This window comes from Apiospora kogelbergensis (genome assembly GCF_038363985.1).
Source record: "Apiospora kogelbergensis strain CBS 113332 chromosome Unknown utg000007l_segment0_segment0, whole genome shotgun sequence".
In the NCBI taxonomy this organism is placed as follows: domain Eukaryota; kingdom Fungi; phylum Ascomycota; class Sordariomycetes; order Amphisphaeriales; family Apiosporaceae; genus Apiospora; species Apiospora kogelbergensis.
Genome location: NW_027117424.1, coordinates 2,739,088 through 2,756,790, shown reverse-complemented (window position 1 = coordinate 2,756,790; position 17,703 = coordinate 2,739,088). Strand labels below are relative to the sequence as shown.

General features: G+C 54.9%; 5 protein-coding genes across 5 annotated transcripts; 1 reads left to right on the top strand and 4 right to left on the bottom strand.

The window, feature by feature from the left end:
• Window positions 1-14: 14 nt before the first annotated feature.
• On the bottom strand, window positions 15-1,391 carry PG998_011244 (aminocarboxymuconate-semialdehyde decarboxylase; the record flags this gene model as incomplete). The annotated part of the gene is made up of 2 exons (XM_066878060.1): window positions 15-286; window positions 347-1,391. 2 exons carry the CDS (start codon window positions 1,389-1,391, stop codon window positions 15-17), a joined length of 1,317 nt encoding a protein of 438 aa, XP_066727114.1.
• Window positions 1,392-2,186: 795 nt separating this feature from the next.
• Window positions 2,187-3,261, bottom strand: PG998_011243 (endoglucanase type K; the record flags this gene model as incomplete). Its single annotated transcript, XM_066878059.1, has 2 exons — window positions 2,187-2,534; window positions 2,842-3,261. The coding sequence occupies 2 exons, from the start codon at window positions 3,259-3,261 to the stop codon at window positions 2,187-2,189; spliced, it is 768 nt and encodes a 255-aa protein (XP_066727113.1).
• A 799-nt stretch (window positions 3,262-4,060) lies between these two features.
• Window positions 4,061-7,592, bottom strand: PG998_011242 (heterokaryon incompatibility protein het-C domain-containing protein; the record flags this gene model as incomplete). The annotated part of the gene is made up of 12 exons (XM_066878058.1): window positions 4,061-4,995; window positions 5,080-5,184; window positions 5,240-5,522; window positions 5,576-5,837; window positions 5,906-6,185; window positions 6,239-6,418; window positions 6,472-6,780; window positions 6,835-6,972; window positions 7,046-7,067; window positions 7,130-7,215; window positions 7,397-7,402; window positions 7,466-7,592. 12 exons carry the CDS (start codon window positions 7,590-7,592, stop codon window positions 4,061-4,063), a joined length of 2,733 nt encoding a protein of 910 aa, XP_066727112.1.
• A 3,979-nt stretch (window positions 7,593-11,571) lies between these two features.
• On the top strand, window positions 11,572-13,228 carry PG998_011241 (high mobility group protein; the record flags this gene model as incomplete). Its single annotated transcript, XM_066878057.1, has 3 exons — window positions 11,572-11,805; window positions 12,329-12,712; window positions 12,773-13,228. The coding sequence occupies 3 exons, from the start codon at window positions 11,572-11,574 to the stop codon at window positions 13,226-13,228; spliced, it is 1,074 nt and encodes a 357-aa protein (XP_066727111.1).
• Window positions 13,229-14,145: 917 nt separating this feature from the next.
• Window positions 14,146-17,068, bottom strand: PG998_011240 (Urease; the record flags this gene model as incomplete). The annotated part of the gene is made up of 5 exons (XM_066878056.1): window positions 14,146-14,466; window positions 14,620-15,511; window positions 15,588-16,780; window positions 16,855-16,941; window positions 17,048-17,068. 5 exons carry the CDS (start codon window positions 17,066-17,068, stop codon window positions 14,146-14,148), a joined length of 2,514 nt encoding a protein of 837 aa, XP_066727110.1.
• Between the last annotated feature and the right edge of the window lie 635 nt (window positions 17,069-17,703).

Here is a 17,703-nt window from a genome sequence, read left to right as displayed (position 1 = left end):
GTAGTTGTTTCTCTCTAGTTTGCTACCAGCGGTTGCACCTCCATGTGCTCTAGTTCCACCCCCAGCTTCTTCATGGACGTGTCCTTCGCCCTCACAGACATCTCCTTCACGGGCTTTGATTTGAGTTGAAACTCGGCAAGTTTTTCGTGAAAACGGCTTTCAAATCTGGTGCCGAGGTTGAAAAGCTTAATAGCATTTCCCGACAGCATGTTTGCCCTTTCTTCCCACGTCAAGAACCTCGATAGCTGGTCCTCGGCACACAGCATCTTCCCGGCTACAGGGACTTCTGCAGAATTCGTCAATCATGCTTATTCATGTACAGTTCTGGAAGGTTGTTGTTACTTACCTCCCAAGGGAAATGGGTAATCCGAACCCATGACAACACGCTCTGGCCCAATCTTCCTGCACAGGAATTCGAGCAGATCGGGGTCGTGCACCAAAGAGTCGACCCAGAAAGCGCCCTGGCTGACATGGTCGGCCGGACACACACCCCCTGAGTTAACCGCCACCAAGTCGGGGCGACAGTCGTAACCGTGCTGGATCCGCCCCAGCAGCGCCGGGAACGCGCCGCCGCCGTGGGCAAAGCACAGCTTCAGGCTAGGGTGACGCAGAAGCACGCCCGAGCCCGTGATGGCGAGGATGGACAGGGCCGTCTCGGATGGCATGCCCACGAGCCAGGACCCCCAGTACTTGCTCCAGCGCTTCTTGTTCTCCTTGGGCAGGGCGTAGCCGAGCGGATGCACGAAGACGACCATGCCGAGGCGCTCGCAGGCTGCCCAGAAGGGGTCCAGTGCCGGGTCATCCAGGTTCATGTCACCGACCGTGGTGCCGATCTCGACGCCCACGAGGCCCAGATCCCGGGAGCAGCGCTCTAGCTCCTGCACCGACGCGGGTACGTCCTGCAGAGGCACCGTGGCGAGGCCTACGAACCGGTTCGGGTACCGCTGGCAAGTCTCGGCGATGTGGTCGTTGAGGGCCCGCGCCAGCACCGTGACAGGCTCCGCCGGCTCGTCGTAGAAGAAGAGAATGGGCACCGTGCTCAGTATTTGCACGTCCACGCCTGCGGCGTCCATTTCCCGGATGCGCGTCTCGGCGTCGATGCAGTTGGGCTCCACGGTCCGGAAGAAGCTATCGCCCACGTACATGTCGATTTCGTCGCTCTTGCCGCTCTTGGAAGCCCGCAGGCTCAGCCAAGGGTCCGTCGACGAGTTGGTGGGATAGGCAGAGAGATCTGGTAATGAAGAGGGCATGATGTGGGTGTGGATATCTATACGATAGAGAGAGGAGCCATCAACGGGGCGGCCAGCCGTCGTTTGCGAGGGAGTCGTAGAAACACATCCTGTGCTGGTGCAGCAACTGTTTGTGAAGTCGGAGATCTTGGAGGGCGCCATGACTGTGCAGTAACCATCTACAACCAGTATTGGAATGTGTCTGGCGCAATGTGTGTTAAATGAGCGAGATCATAGCTCCCTCTTGTACCTTTTGCGTCGAGGTGATGGGAGACTTCGAGGCTTCCCAGGTTGCATGCTCCGAGAGAACGGCACTGTATCCGCGTTTTGCTTCCGCCTTCCGCGCCTTTCTTGCACTTGTTTATTTGAGTTCGTTCCCCTGGGGAGTTTCGTCTCACTTCGTCAAGCAAACTCGCTGCTCGCTTCATCAAGCAAACACACATCATGCACACCGCTTACCGGTCTGGCGGGGGGCCTCGTCGTCCTCTGGGCATGTCCCGGTTGGGCTACCCCAGCTCGCTCTTATTGGTGCCCAGATGCCGTGCCATCTCACCGGCCAGGCACTCCACGTCCCCGTACCACCTACCGCATGCACGGCAGGACAACCATGGACTTCCTGGCATGCAATATAACAGAGTTTCCATGGCGTTGGAGATTGGCGGCTTGCCAGCTCTGGGGGATCAGCAGGGCGTACCGTGACGGATGCACTGTGCGGCCAATGTCCCCCTTCCGAACTTCCGCTTTCTTGGCATGTGCAGTCATGCTGATCTCAAGTGTCCAGCTTACCCTGCAGTGGCTTATCATTTTCACGTAGATATGAGCGGCGTGCCATGCTTAATCGGAAGTTCATAGTCACTTGGCATCGAATGGCATCGAATGGCATGAACGTCTTGACATGCAATCACCGAACCAAATAAAATTCCACGACATGGATGTATCTATCTTCCTTTCTTTGACTCAACCCGAAAATGAAGCCCTCCCGGTGGGAGCGGCCGTGGCCCCAGGCGTCCAGGTGCCCACGCTCGAAGGCCCCGTGGGCGTCTCGTTGATGGCGTCGTTGTTGCGGGAGCAGCCCGACTTGGCGGTGAGCGCGGCGGGGCACGCGACCTGCTTGAAGGTGACCTCGGGGTTGTCGGCGCCCGCGAACCAGTCGAAGCGCCAGTAGCAGCCCGCCTTGAGCTTCTCGGGGAACGAGTCGCACGCCGACCGCGACGATACCCCGCCGTACTGTGCGCCCCAGCCGTTGGGCGGCGCGCCGTACTGGTTCGTGCAGGCGTTGAAGAGGCCGACGCCACCGCCGGGCATCTGTGAGTTTGGTTGTTAGTATGTATTGGCATGTCTATGTATGAGTAGGTAGTCCTTGGATAAGCCGGCGTTGTGTTGACCAACTCGTACAATGGAAGACTAGAGAGCGGAAAGCGATGCCAATAGCAACCGCCTTCATTGTCTTTATCATCAAGAGGGGGGCAAAAGGGGGGACCAGATGCGACTTGGCAGGATACACGACTCATGGGCGAGGTAGGATCAACCAAGACAGCAAGGGGAAATGGAATATATGCACCACTCCTATCCGTACTCACCGCAATATCAAAGTGATTCTGCCCCAAATCACCCCCGTATTCGAAGCCTGCACGATCATCTTCTTGCCCGAGACGGGCCCGCTCGTGAACGTGAGCTCGTAGCAGGCGCAGCACCATGTCTGCTCGTTGGAGCCGGCGAGCTTGACGGCGGCCCAGCCGTAGGCCGTGGTCTCATTGACGGCCCAGGGGCTCTGGTTGGAGCACATGTAGGCGCCGCTGCTGACGCCGTTGTCGCAGCCGCTCTTGGTATCGGATCCGCCCAGGGGCCCGTCGCTCTTGTCGCACGTCTGCACGAACTTGCCCGAGTTGGTCTTGAGCCCCCATCCGCAGCTCGGCTTGCAGCAGTCCCAGTACCGCGTCGTCCGCCCGTTGCCCGACGCCCCCTGCGCCGACGCTAGTAGGGGGAGGGTCGCGGCGGCGGCGGCGGTTGCGAGGACTGAGTGAACGTGCATTTTGTGTGTATGTCAGCGATGCCGCAAGGGAGATAGGGTTCGTATGATGAGTTGGCCAATTTCAGTCTTGCCCCAGAGTATACTGGGTGTTCTAGCAGTAAAATGCTAATGTACCTGAATAGAGAAGTGTTATGAGCATTTCCATAGATGAGAGAGGGAGGGGCCTGAGCCTTCTTAAGGCATGCTGTACGGAATCGACTACCGAGAGACCTGCATCTACAAGATCAGGGAAACTATACACCTGCACCTTATATGGAACCTCGTCTTACGATCTGCACATCGGCAGCCGGCAAATCTACACCTTCATAGCTAGTCGTTGCCAATCCATCGACTCCATCTGGAGGGTAGGGCCCCGTAGGCGGCTCGAAGTTGGAGTTGGGCAATGGCAAAATAGATGAACCCATTTGGAAAAAACCCCGACGCCAATATACTTCCGGCGGCAGAAGTAGACATGAGATCATTGCTCGCCAACGAGACCTTACAACACGCCCATTCCTTCCTTCCCACGGCTTATATTTCCCGCATGCACTCAAACTGCTGCACACTCCAATGGGCCGTTGCTACCTATATTTAATCTCCTATTGGCTTACTGACAATGTATTTGAACACCTAGCGATCAATGACATATAAAACAATAGCGGCAGCGCGCAATATTTCGGCAGTGGAACTTTGTTCAACTCAGACGTCTATCGTTTCCTCATAAGCAGATGAGGAAGGAATGGACAATATTTTAGATCTAGTCTAGTTCAGAACATAGCATCGAAATCAAGCTTGATCATGTATAGGACACGATTCTCGCTTAGTAACGGCGATTGCTACCGTACTCATCACGGCGTTCCTCATACTCGTCATCACGGCGACGAGAATACGACTCGGACTCTCCGCCTCCATAGCCTTCGTCGTTGCGTCGGCCGCCATAACCACCGCTGGAGCCACCCTCGTACTCATCACGACGGCTGCTTCCGTAGCCGCCGCTGGACTCGTTGCGGTCCTCGCGTCGGCCATAAGATGATGACTCGTTGTCCCGGGACTCGCGACCGTAGCTGTCACCGCCACCATAACCGCTGTTGCCACCGCCATAGCCGCCGCTACCGCTGTTGCCACCGCTGTAGCTGCTGTTACCGCCACCGTAGCTGTCACCACCGCTGTTGCCACGGCCGTAGCTGTCGCCGCCGCCATAGCCGCCGCTACCACTGTTGCCGCCGCCGTAATTGCTGTTTCCACCGTAACCACTGTTGCTGCCGCCACCGTAGTTTTGCGACCCTCCGTACTCCTCTCGGCGCTCAGTGCGGGTCTCATGGCCAGGGCGGGACTCTGTGCGCTCCTCGTAACCGTAGCCGGTGGTGTTGCCGCGGCGGTCTTCGTCCTGCTCGTACCGCTTGTACGACGTGGACTCCCGGCCGTCGTTGTAGTCTGTCCGGGTTTCAGTGGCTTGCTCGTAGCGACCGCCTGAGTGGCCATATTCTGTTCGCGACTCGGTGTGAGAGTTGTTATCGTCTCTTCTGGACGAGTAAGACTCCTTTTCGCTCGACTTGAAGTCATCGCCAAGTAGGCTCTTGCCAACGGAGCTGAGGAAGCCGCCAAGGCCACCCTTGTGGCTGCTGGACTCTTCGACCTGGACAGGATGACCTCCCTGGCCAGATGGAAGGTTGATGCCAGTTTGTTGCTCGAGCACATTGCCGATTCCGCCAGTAATACCTTCGTAAATGGCGCCGGCAGCCGCACCCGCGATGCCTGCAAAAGAAGTGTTATTAAAAAATGAACTCAGGTCAGGTACTTTGTAGGAGGGCGATTCCAAAGATGGGACAGTCCACTTACGGTCTTCCATGGAACCTCCTTCGCCGCCCTGGTAGTTTTTCTTCATGCCCAAGGGCTTGCCACAACCATGACCAGTGTCATGCACACCTTCCTTGTGGTTCTCGCCTAGATTTGAGTCAGTGAGTGATTCTTCGAGTTTGGCACGGAGATGTTGGCATACCATTCTTGACACCCTCCCGGGAGAGCTTGCGTCGGAGCTCATCCTTGGCTCCGTTATCCATCTCATCCCACCAGCGCCTGACCGAATCAAACATGATCTGGCGGCCCTCGCGGATCGGGCCGTTAGCCTGATCACGCTGGGCAGGATGATGCATAACACCGAAGATGATGTTAGTGATGACTTCATCGGGGTTGCGTCCGTCGTCGTCCCAAAGCTCCATGATCTGAGGAGTGGCCCATGCAACGACCTTGCTGGCAGTCTTTCCGGCGACCTCGTTGAGGATCTGGTCCAATATGTTAGGCCGCTTGCTTGCGATAGAGGAGGCATCACACTTACGTTGGAGAAGTGATCCTTGGACAGCATGGAGTGTGTGGGGTCAGATGAGCGGTCATCATCGAAGACAACATGCTGCTCAGCCTCGCTGCTCTCAATAATCTCATGAGATCCGGTGCGGAGCTCGTTCTTGACCTGCTGCAATATAGGAACCACGAAAGGGGCCATAATAGAGAACACCCAAACAGACATCTGCTCCTCGAGTTGCTCCAGGATCTTGGGCAGAATAGGGATCTTCTCAATCATTTCGCTGATGGTCTTCATCCTAATAATTTGTTAGATATAGATCTCAAAACAGCAGAGAATGGAAGAAGATATCGTTCGGGTACATACAACTCATCATGGAACTCAATCGCGGGCATGATCTGCTTGAAGATGTTCTGGACGTATTGGGTGAACTCCTCAGGGTCACGAGGAGACACCTGGGTGTTCTGCATCTGTGAGTTGTTGGCGTTGTCCTGGATGTTTTGCATTTCACCCTTCTTGTCTCCGCCGAGAATTCCATCGGGGATCTTGTTCAAAAGATCCTCAATCATGCTGGCATTGCCTTGCTTGTTGTTCTTCAGGGTACCCTCGAGTTCGTCCAGCTCGTTCTGAGTGAGCTTGTCGGAAACTGGTCATCATATTAGATCATACTCTCAACCGACCAGCAGAGAAATCACATACCTTCACCAGTAACGGAGTGCAGGAAGTCAACGCCGCCAAAAGTACCTGTGACGAGGGGGTAGACTTCATCACGAGCTCCGTCCAGACGCATACGGGTATCCCGTCCAACGTGAGGGAAGACATCGCGCTCACCCATCTCGATCAAAGCCAGCTCTGTGTAGTTGCTATGGGCGAGGAAATCTAAACAAAATATAAGCCATGAAGCCAGAATCCGGTGACACGCGACTACAAACCTTCCAAACAGTGCAGTCCGGTGCCCAACAAGCGTAGAGCCTTGTAGATTTCGTCCTTGTTGTTGCTGCGACGGTAGCGTCTGGCTAGTTCAATGGAATCACCGAAGAGCTTTCTGACGTGCTGGGCCGAAGTCATGATGTCGGCGCGCTCATTGGCGATGTAGTTCTTCATGCCGGTTTCAGGATCAATGGACAGCTCGCGCTGTTCGTCGATCGGTCCACGGAGGCGTCTGTCGTACTGCCTAGGGTCGCCTGCGCCAGCGCCGTAACCCTTGGGGTTATCGATATGATCCTCGGGGCGGTAAGTGCCTATATATACTCTTGTAAGTAGACAGCTAATAGTTGATCAGTGGTTATTCGTACCAAGTCTATCCGCAGTGATTTCAAACTCCTTGCTGCCGAAGCCGAAAGTCATGAAACCCAAGACACACAGAAGCAGGCGGATAGCCTCTGAAGAGACAGCCTTCACGGTTCCGATATCAATCGCTTGCGAGTAGTCACCTAAACACCAGCAGTCAGTATTTGATGTACCAAAGTTGGTGAATAACAGAGGCGGCAGTGCCAAAGGACGTACGTAGCCAGTTTCCAAAGTAGACCTATAAGCATGATCGTATTAGTGGTGTTGTACGCTTAAAGCTATATGATCGGCTTGACTTACACGTTGAACCGTGAGCTTGTCAAACTTGCCGTTGCCAAGGACTCTGGCCATTGCCAGAGTCAAGAGGGTGTCTTCCAAATCACCATCTGGATATTCCAATTAGCGATGCTCTAATGACTACTGCACGTTGCTATGATGGGAGGCCGGTAGCAAGCAGACTGCAGCCTTGGAATTGGATTGGAAGCAGTGCTGGCAAACGACTGCTGTACTCGTTCGCAACGCAGTGGTTGGTCGGATCTCGGGCAAGCTATAGCTATGTTGACTTACGGCGCCCTATAAACAGTGTATGTTAGTTGCTGTGCGGTCATGTCATTGGAAAGGCCTGCAGAGACATACAATTGACTCCTTCCACCTTGCTGATGCCAGCAATGTTACCCGCGCCGAAGGCCAAGGCGCCTGGCGTGAACATGCACAGGACGACCACGGCCAAGACGGCGGGGTAGAGGGATTTGGAGGTGAACATCGTCAAGACCTGCCCTTCAGATGTTCAAAATGTCGTGTTTCTTATCGTGGTTTTCTTGAGAGTAATGGTAGGACTCAAAGAAGAGAATTAGACCAAAACAAAGGAGACGCAGACATGAGGAGGGGGGAGAGGCACAAATAAGAAGGGTTGCTCCGTCGAAAGCTCCCTCTTCGTAATTTGGTGTGTGACGTTGGTGCCCTTCGTTCTGGGCCCTCCTTGTTCCTGTCAAGTCAAGCTTGGAGGGGTCGAAGGGGGGGTTCATCATCGTTGGACGACCTAAAAGTAGGCAGGGGGCCCCATAGCATGAAGCTTAGCTGGAGATCGACTGAACCTCCGACCTGCCAAGACGCGATGGCATGCGTCTAATGCTCTCGATTGGACCAGCTGTGTCTGCAATGGGGTTGTTTGGAGCTGTGCTTGGCCTTGCTTGCTTTGAATCATCCCCAATAATCAGTACACCGGTACTTTGCGTCTTGTTTTACTTAAATCCGGATCCCTGCCATTCGCTGGTACGAGGTACAATTGCACCGACAGCAGGATTCACGTTCGTGCCAAGGGTTTGCGCGGGGCAGAGCTCGTGAATCGATACACGTGTGTCAGATGCTCATCGAACGATGGAAGGCCAGTATACTTAGCCCAGTATTCACATCACGGCTAACTGTTGCTTCGGCTTTGACCTAACCCAAGCCAACTCTATTGTACAAACCGTTCCTGACTAATCTACTAGGTTTGCAGCTTAAGCTTATCGTCATCGCGCTGGTTGATGAAGGGGCGCTGAACGTGGTGCTTTATATCTGACTGAGACCATGCTGGGTTGTTAGGAAGCTTGTAGCAATTCGATGAAACACCCCGCGACGGTCGCCCAGCGTTAACATGTCTATAGTCTCCAGCATGTTTGTAGGATATAGTTGATGTGACGCCCAAGGACAGCTTGGTAAATACCCGACACCATAGTTGTGATAGCACATGTCCGTATACTATATATGCCCGTTCCACACGAATGCACCAAGTAAAATACGAAGTCGAAACCACGTTGCTTCTCACCGTATGTGGGCACGCGCCGAATGCAAGATAGAGAGTCCTTGGGCGATCTGAGTAAAACTACACATCAAACAGCCATGCAACCAAATCAGGAGCTGTCCGCGACGGCCGCCTGCGGGGGAGTCAATCTCAATAATTCTAGCTCTGCGACAGGTACTATAGACTTGGGTTCAGAAGACGCGTAATTGAGCTACATCAGTGTTGCGGGCAGTAAATACACTGCCGATAATGCATCACAGTTGTGGGCGAGTCGCCTGGATGATGCTTTTCAGGCATCAAAAACCATTTAAGGAGCGTATCGGAGCTGGGTGTTATAAGTCACTGCAGGCTGAGATGCTTCTAAGATCGTGGTCAGCTTGCAGCATATCCAACAGTACCCAGTCTCGTCGCTCGGGGCTCGAGCAACTAACATTGACAGGCCCCAAGAGACAGGACATGTCAAGTTCGGGATCGAGCTTGAGCTCGAAGCCCAGGGGTGATCTGTAGATTGCAGGCAAGCGGCCACAGGGAAGAAATAGAACGATTTGAGTGACTAGGTGTGCTAATCCAGGTACCTAATACCGTAAGACACTCTGCAGAGTGTCGAGATACGGATGGTGGTTGGTACTAGGTATGGGTTTTGTCCCAGGGGCTATGAAGTTTACATCAAGGCAACGGGACTGGGGAGCGTCGAATACTCGTGTTCAAGCAGTCCAACTGTGCTCATAGTAAATGGGAAGCAGCACTGGAGTGTCCAAGGTTCTCAGTCACTGCATAGAGCCAAATAAACAGACATTGGAGCACCGGTGCGGGTCACCATAAAGGCCAGCAGACGAGAGAGCTTACAGGTAAAGCATCGAGCCAGCGCGTTTTTGGGTTGCGAGATCAGTGCTGGATGTCAGTCAGCCTGAAGCCTGTGGCAGACAAGCTGGGCGGGCGGGCGAAATGACAAGACCAACGAGAACACCAGAACAGTCGGCCTTGGGAGAGGGCGGGCGGCAGGTTGCACCGCCAGCACTCCCAGCTAGGACTCGGTCAAAATCAGCCTTTTCAGGTTCCCTTGTGGGGGACGAGCATCGCATAGCAGAGGTCTAGAGGCCCAGTGAGACGGCCGACCAGAAGAAGACTGCCTGTCAGAGTCCAGCCCGGACAGGAAAGCCATTACGTGATGGGTTGACTAGTGGACACGGCGGCAGAGGATTTTAGCAGCGCTGAGATAGGGAGTCGCCGCTTTTAAAACCAAGCCCCTAGGGTTGGCAAATCAGCGCGACAACACTGAGAACCTAGCCAGTAGTCTTCGCCGCTTTGGTGGTACTAAGATGGGGCCCTGCATGAAGCTGCGACGCACCATCCGCGAGAGACTTCAGTGACTTGAGCAACAGCTCGGGGCCTCTTTCAATAGGAACCTTCTAAACAGATGCCAAATTCCAACCCGCTACCAAAGGCCTCCATCGCCTCCGTTTCTCTGTAAAAAGACCGGAATTGGATGCGCCAAGGCATACAATTTGATAGCAGGATGAAAAAGGCCACAAGATCGGCCAAGTAAATGGCAATTGCCCCAGATGCAACAATCCCGTATTATCGGGTGACTTGCAGGTGGGAGAGCGCCAAGTACTTCAGATGAGAAAAGACGCGCCCCAGTCGCTGTGTGCGCCCGCTGTTTTAGCCAAACGTTCTTGGACTTGGAACCAAAATCACCCGCAGCAATTGATCTCTTACCTGGGCATCAGTAGGACAGACCTTGGGCCCCCAGGTGCCAGCGATATATTGGCCTTACCACGTTTAGGTGCGCATTCTACGACAGCGAATATTCAAATCACTAAGGCGGCTATATTCTAATCCTCAACAGTCGGAATGCGACAATCGCATCCATTGAAGTTGCATTTAGCATATTCGAGGAAGCTCGAAATTCTTACTACCCGGCAAACCCGTTGTTACACACTGCGAGTGTAGTACAAAAAATGGCTTCTAGAGTCCCGAATCTGGTGTCGCGCAAGCAAACAATCGGCATTTCGCGAGTGATTCAGTGCGTGAAAGCCATCTCAATACAGTTGAGAGGGGCGGAGGGGGGCTCGACAGGCGTCTTGTGTGTGAGTCCAGACTTGGGCAGGTCAGCGTCGCAAGCAGCTCCAAATCAGTAACCTGAAATATACATGGAGGGCGATTTGCCCAGTTAGTGCGTCGAGGAAGTTGAGCTGAGCCGGGGGGACGAGGACAGCATTAACCCAGGTGCCTACGTCGCAAATCACTTTCATCCAGATTTTTGCTGCTAATATGCAGCACGCGCTCGCAAGTACATACATCAGGTAGGCCGTGGTGTGGGTGCCCAGTGTGTGTTGTGGGTGCTGCATGTGGGTTGCAGGTGTGGGCATTTGAAGGGAGAATTTGTGCCAGGCACCTTCAGATCACTTGGGCCTCACCCGGTCGCAGTCTTTCTTGTCAGGTCATTTTGGATGTGACTGGGTGGTGGCCCGGAAAGGTCAATTGATGGAAGGCTGGCGGGTACTGACTGACTGGGCAGTGCAGGAGCAAAGAGAGAGCGAGAGGGGGAGGGAGCAAAAAAATAAGGTACAGCGAGTAGGTACCTGCTTCTGCTTCAGTAGGTAGGAAAACAGCAGGTCCAGTAATGTGGCAGGCACTCGTTTTTCCCAATCAATCAATGTTGGATTTGGTTGGTGTCGATTGAAAGTGGGAGGGGTACATGGCCTAGTGTACCTCACTGATGGGAGTGATTTCAGTTGAGCCAGCCTTGAGCCCTCGGTCACATAAAGCGCTGACCCCCCAACTTTCAGCTGACGAGCTGCCCCGAAACTTTTCCCATTTTCTCACCTAAATTCTCTGCCCGCAAGCAACTGGAAAACAGGCCTATTCTTGAGAACTGAGTGCCCCGAAACCATCCGCACCGCAACTGAGCATTCTCCTCAAAAGCCCAACCCAACCAACTCAACCACCGACCACAATGGCCAGGCCCCGCAAGGACCAGACAAAGGCTGTACCAGCCACGCCGTCGGCACAGGTCCCTTTGGTGCCCCAGCAGCAGCAGCAACAGCAACAACAGCAGCAGCAGCCCCCCGTTCCTGCTAATGTCCCTACTCTGATGCCCCAGCCGCCCATCGCAATGGCGCCGCCTATGGATGCTGGCTCCAATACCTTGACTATTAACAAAGCCGAGTATGAGAGAGTCCGCAATTCGGTGAGTGCATACTTCTTCTACTGCTACTCATTACTGCAATCCCCCAAACTGTGTCGCCAACGTCCAGGGCATCCAACATGAAAACACACTGGACTCTACTATCCAATCCCCTCACCAACACGTACACAATGACCATTGCATTACACCTCATATGGCGGCCTTGCCTGCACACTTGGTTACGGATGACATGGCCTCTTGGCAGCATCTCCAAAAAAAGCCGTGCCATCTTCAATCTACGCAGGGTTATCAAGTCAGCACTTTTATAAAAGCGTGAAAAAAGCCATCAAGAGTCGATGCGAGCCGGCCGCCAGCGCGTGCTGTTCCTGATACGCGTACTTCGAAGTCGGTCTTGTTTACATGCTATATTACCCCGCACCTTTTGGCCGCGCAATGAGGGGCCTGGGGAGCGTTGACTCCACTGCCTGCCAGGCCTCTCTGCGGCTTGCCTAAATCCCCCTAGCCATGACTGCACTTAGTTGAATTACCTGCAAGCCTGTTAAGCCAACAACTAACATGCCTCAAGGTCCATGCCCGCCTGTCTACTATTCAGGACCTGCTCCGGGACTTTGCTTCCGACTATCTGCGCCAGAGTAACATGCTCCTTGGTGAGCCTACTTCGCTGGATAACGTCCCAGCTTTGCAGACTCTGGCCCGTTTGGACCAAGCCGCTGGAGTTTTTGCGCCTGTTGCCCCTGAGGCAGTCGCTCCTCCAGTTGAGGAGAAGAAGGAACGCAAGAAGCGCCAGCATGATCCCAATGCCCCCAAGCGACCTCTCACACCTTACTTTCTGTACATGCAAACTGCCCGTCCCATTATTGCCACAGATCTTGGCAATGAGGCTCCCAAGGGTGCTGTCCAGGATGAGGGCCAGCGCCGATGGGCTTCGATGAACCCAGACGAGAAGATGGTTAGTTGGAAAAGACAACCGCAATCCCCTTTCACCAGTTTTTGTGCTAACTCATGCCAGGCCTGGAACAATGCATACCAGTTCAACCTGCGTTTGTACCATGCTCGTGTACACTCATACAAGGCTGGAAATCCGACAGCCCGGGAGATGAGCGATCAGGACGCTCTTGCTTATGCCGACTCCAACCAGATTCCCCAGCCCAATGTTGCTGGTAGTGTCGAGGAGCCTGCTATCGGCAACGACCAAGATGCTATCGTGGAGCAGCTGCAGATGACTGCCCCTGTTGTGGCCCCGGCTGCTGCTGCTATTTCCGAAGAAGTAGCCAAGACCCCCAAGCCTAAGGGCAGCACCCGCAAGCGCAAGAGCACCGCCGCAGACAGTGAGGATGTCGAGGCGTCTGCAGTTAAGACCGCAACCCCCGCCAGCCCGGATAAGAAGCGGAAGCGAGCGTCCAAGGTGGCAGAACCTGCGACTGAGGAACCTAAGAAGTCCGCTCGCAAGAAGAAGAACGCTTAAACGACCTTGCTTCGGCTTTCTTGTGTTTTCACTTTCACTGTTTTCGGAGATACCTCTTTTCGCATTCGATGTGATCGATTCTCGGATATCGGTCTTCCATCTCATGAGATCACGACAGGTGGACCGGACGATGTTCACCTAAGTTTGCTTGGTGTTCATTGCCTCATTTGGGGCATGTTTGAGTATATGTGGTTTCGGCGGCTACTTTGTAGTAGTCAAGGCTTATAACATCAGTCGATGATACAAGACTGGTGGGCGATGGTTACGTTCAAGGCGTTGGCGATATGAAGGATTAGGGAAGGCGTCACTGTATTTAGATGTATGAACCAATAAGTAAAAATACTTGTCCATCAGATGATGGCTTGTACCCGTCAAGTGAAATCCAGCAACGTTTCGGTTGACATGGCTAGGTGACGCACGTCTAGTGCAGGACGGTCCAGGTATCTGCTCACGGAGACATGCATTTGACAGGGAGGAACAGTGCGGGTACTCAATGATACGTACGGGAAGTGAACCAAGCCCAGGTAGGATGGGGGCAGCTATTAAGTTACATTTGTGTACTTCGTTGCACCTGAGTTGGCCAACACTGTATGCCTACTTGGATGCTCCGCGTGATCTTTATAATCCGCCCGCTTAAACAACAGAAGAAGAAAGACTGTAGCCAACTACCCTATTAAATACGTCGAAGATATGTGAACTTGAAATTTCAATGATACAAGCGATCGCCCATGTCAGACAGCTGTCATCCCTCTACTCCCCCTTTTCTCTCTCCGGCCCGTCGCTATTGCTAGTCTAGGTTGGAACGAAAACTACACAACCCCCTTTCTTTTGCCATCCACACTACTCGTTGCTCACTCATGCATCTTTACATCTCGCTCGCCTGCTTGCCCACTCCATAACTTCTCATTCGTTACTACTTAGTACACGAAGAACTGCTGCGTCAGCGGCAGCGTCTCGGCGGGCTCGGCGGTGCAGACGACGCCGTCGGCCTCGACGGTGTACTTTTCCGGGTCGACGTGCATGCGGGGGCGGGCGTCGTTAAACTTCATGTCGCGCTTGCCGATGCGGCGGCAGTTGCGGACGGGCTCGACGCGGCTGCGCAGGCCGTAGCGGGCGACGGCGCCCGAGTCGACGCTCGCCTGCGACACCCACAGGATCTTGCTGCGCGGCACCATGGGTGCGAACATGGGGCGCGCGATGATGGGCTGGACCGTCGGGATTGAGGCGTTGGGGTCGCCCTGCGAGGGGAATCATGTTAGTCGTGTTGGCGCTGTTTCTTTCTTCCCTTGTGCTCTCTGTATGGGGAGCAGTGTGGGGATGGCATTCTGTCCAGTAGGGGGAAGGAAGTCTGAAGACAAACGGATAGATAAAAAGAGGGAATGGGAACTTACCATCTGGGCGTAGGCAATCAAACCACTTTTGACGACAAGACTGGGCTTGGTACCGAACCAAGCCGGGTCCCAGACCACGAGATCAGCCATCTTGCCAACCTCGACACTTCCGAGCAGATGTCCCATGCCCTGAGCCACGGCTGGGTTGACGGTGTACTTGCTGACGTAGCGCTTGACGCGGAAGTTGTCAGCGCCGGACCCTTCGTCCTCGGGCAGCGCGCCGCGCTGGACCTTGTTCTTGTGGGCTGTGTTCCAGGTGCGCAGGACGACCTCGCCGCAGCGGCCCATGGCCTGCGAGTCCGAGGACATCATGCTGATGGCGCCGAGGTCGTGGAGCACGTCCTCGGCCGCGATGGTCTCGGCACGGATGCGCGACTCGGCGAAGGCGATGTCTTCGGGGATGTTCTTGGACAGGTGGTGGCACACCATCAGCATGTCGAGATGTTCGTCCAGCGTGTTGCGCGTGAAGGGGCGCGTCGGGTTCGTCGACGAGGGCAGCACGTTCTCGTGCTCGACCACGCTGATGATGTCCGGGGCGTGGCCCCCTCCTGCGCCCTCGGTGTGGTACGTGTGGATCACGCGGTTCTTGAACGCGGCGATGGTCGACTCGACAAAGCCCGACTCGTTCAGGGTGTCCGTGTGAATCAGACATTGCACATCGAGCTCGTCGCATACCGTGAGACATGAGTCGATAGCTGCGGGTGTAGAGCCCCAGTCTTCGTGCAGCTTCAGCCCACAGGCTCCGGCAATGACTTGTTCACGCAGAGGTTCAGGGGCACTGTCGTTACCCTTTCCGGTGATACCGATATTGACTGGAAGCTCATCGCAGGCTTGGAGCATATCGCGCATATAGTTGGCACCAGGAGTGCACGTTGTGGCGCTCGTTCCCGCGCTAGTTATAGATAGTCAGTCTACCGTTGAGTTGAAGCAGGGTCAAAGGGGAAAAGGGGGAGGGGGATGTTACTTACCTGGGTCCCGTCCCGCCTCCAAGCATAGTGGTGACACCCGAAGCGATGGATTCGTACGCCTGCTGGGGGCATATGAAATGGATATGGGTATCTAGGCCACCTGCGGTAATGATCTTGCCCTCCCCAGCGATGACATCTGTGCAGCTTCCCACGACCATGCCATCCGTCACGCCGTCCATCACGTCGGGGTTGCCAGCCTTGCCGATACCCACAATGATGCCGTCCTTGACCCCAATGTCTGCCTTGTAGATACCGGTATAGTCGACGATTAGCGCGTTGGTAACGACGAGGTCCAGCGTCTCCGCGTCGGATCGGCCCGTGGCCTGTCCCATGCCCTCGCGCAGGGTCTTGCCGCCGCCAAACTTGCACTCGTCACCGTGCACCGCGAGGTCTTTCTCGACCTTGATCCAGAGGTCGGTACTGCCGAGCTTAACAAGGTCGCCGGTGGTGGGGCCGAACATGGTCATGTAGGCGGAGCGATCCAGGGTGCAGGCCTCGATCTGCGCGGTCATATCCCCGACAGGCTCCTCGGGCGCGTGCGCGAACCCAGCCTGCTGCAGTTTGAGTATGATATCGTCGGCGCGCGCCAGATCCACCTCGCCGGTGGCCAAGTGGTTGCCGCCACGGATGACGCGGTTGCCGCCGATCTCGACCAGGGTCACGGTCTTGGTGTCCCCCGGCTCGAAGCGGACGCTGGTGCCGGCAGGGATATCCAGGCGGAACCCGTAGGCGCGCTTGCGGTCGAAAGAGAGCTGCGGGTTCGTCTCGACGAAATGGTAATGGCTGCCGACCTGGATGGGCCTATCTCCTTTGCTGGTGACCCGGAGCCGGACGCGGCGGCGGCCCTGGTTCAGCGCGATGCGGCCCTTGACGGCCACCAACGCGCCAGGCTGCTTTGTAGCTTCGTACTCAGCCGCCGCCGCCACGGGGAACATATCCGCCGACGGGATGGGTAAGAATGAGCCGTACAGGGCCTTGGCCAGGTCGCCGTTCTCCGTGGCGATGGGGTTGTGCACCGTCACCAGGTACGTGCCCACGGGGAAAGTGCCCTCGACTTGGATCTCGTGCAGGGTCGACGGCACCGAGGGTTGCACATGCCGCCGGCCCAGCATGGTAGACCCAATGGTCATCAGGTCGGCGACGGTGTGCTGGCCATCGCGGATAAGCTCCTGGAGGTTGCTAGCTATCAGAGCCTGGGAGGCGGGTTAGCCATAGGATTCCCGCGTGAGACGAGAAACCATATCCATTAGAAGAACCCTGGACTTACAGTAGCTTCGGAATGATTTAGTTTGACACCTCTAGCCAGGCGTTTCTGGGCAAGGAAGCCCAATTGCGAAATGACGAGCTTGTCGAGCTGCGGGCGTGTTGGCTATGGAACAGGCTGTGTGGAACAACAGCTCCCGCGCCTTTGGTTCGGCACTCGGAAGGGGGAGGGGAGGCAATAGGAAGCGAAAACGAACCTCTTTGGGAATTAGATGCATTTTGTATACTCGTTACCACTCACAGCCCACTACTTGTTCTCCGTTTTTGTTCATCGATACAATGGATTTCTATAGAGGAAGTGAGACGGGAATGTATTTTTGCCATTGAATACAACCGACCGGCTCTCCCACAGACCAGACCAGAGTCTATTATTGTTCACTGTCTGCTGCTGCTGCTGCTGCTACTTATCGTTCAGTCCCGACCACGCGGGGTCCACAGGCATGGGCAGAAAACATGGGGGCGTGAGAAGAACTGATAGCGAGACATCAAGAGCTAAGCTTAAACGACATGGCATTTTACCCCGCGCAACACCCACAATGCCATGTGCCATGCATGTACTGATAACGCAACGACGGCTCATAGGGCGCCCAATAACGACTACCTAAGTACTCCTGCTAATGCGTATCGCATATATCGATAGCCTTCAACGGGCATGATGATGATGACGACCACACAGACTTAAACACACACAGACATAAACACACACATACACGTTGAGCCAATGCGACATGGGACCAGTTGTTGCCTGGGCAGAAATGTGTATTCATCGCTATGCACTCCCGTTGCGTCCGAGGCGAAACGATCTCTCTTGAATGCAAGCAATGCCAGTCCCTAACGCCAACGCCATTCGTGG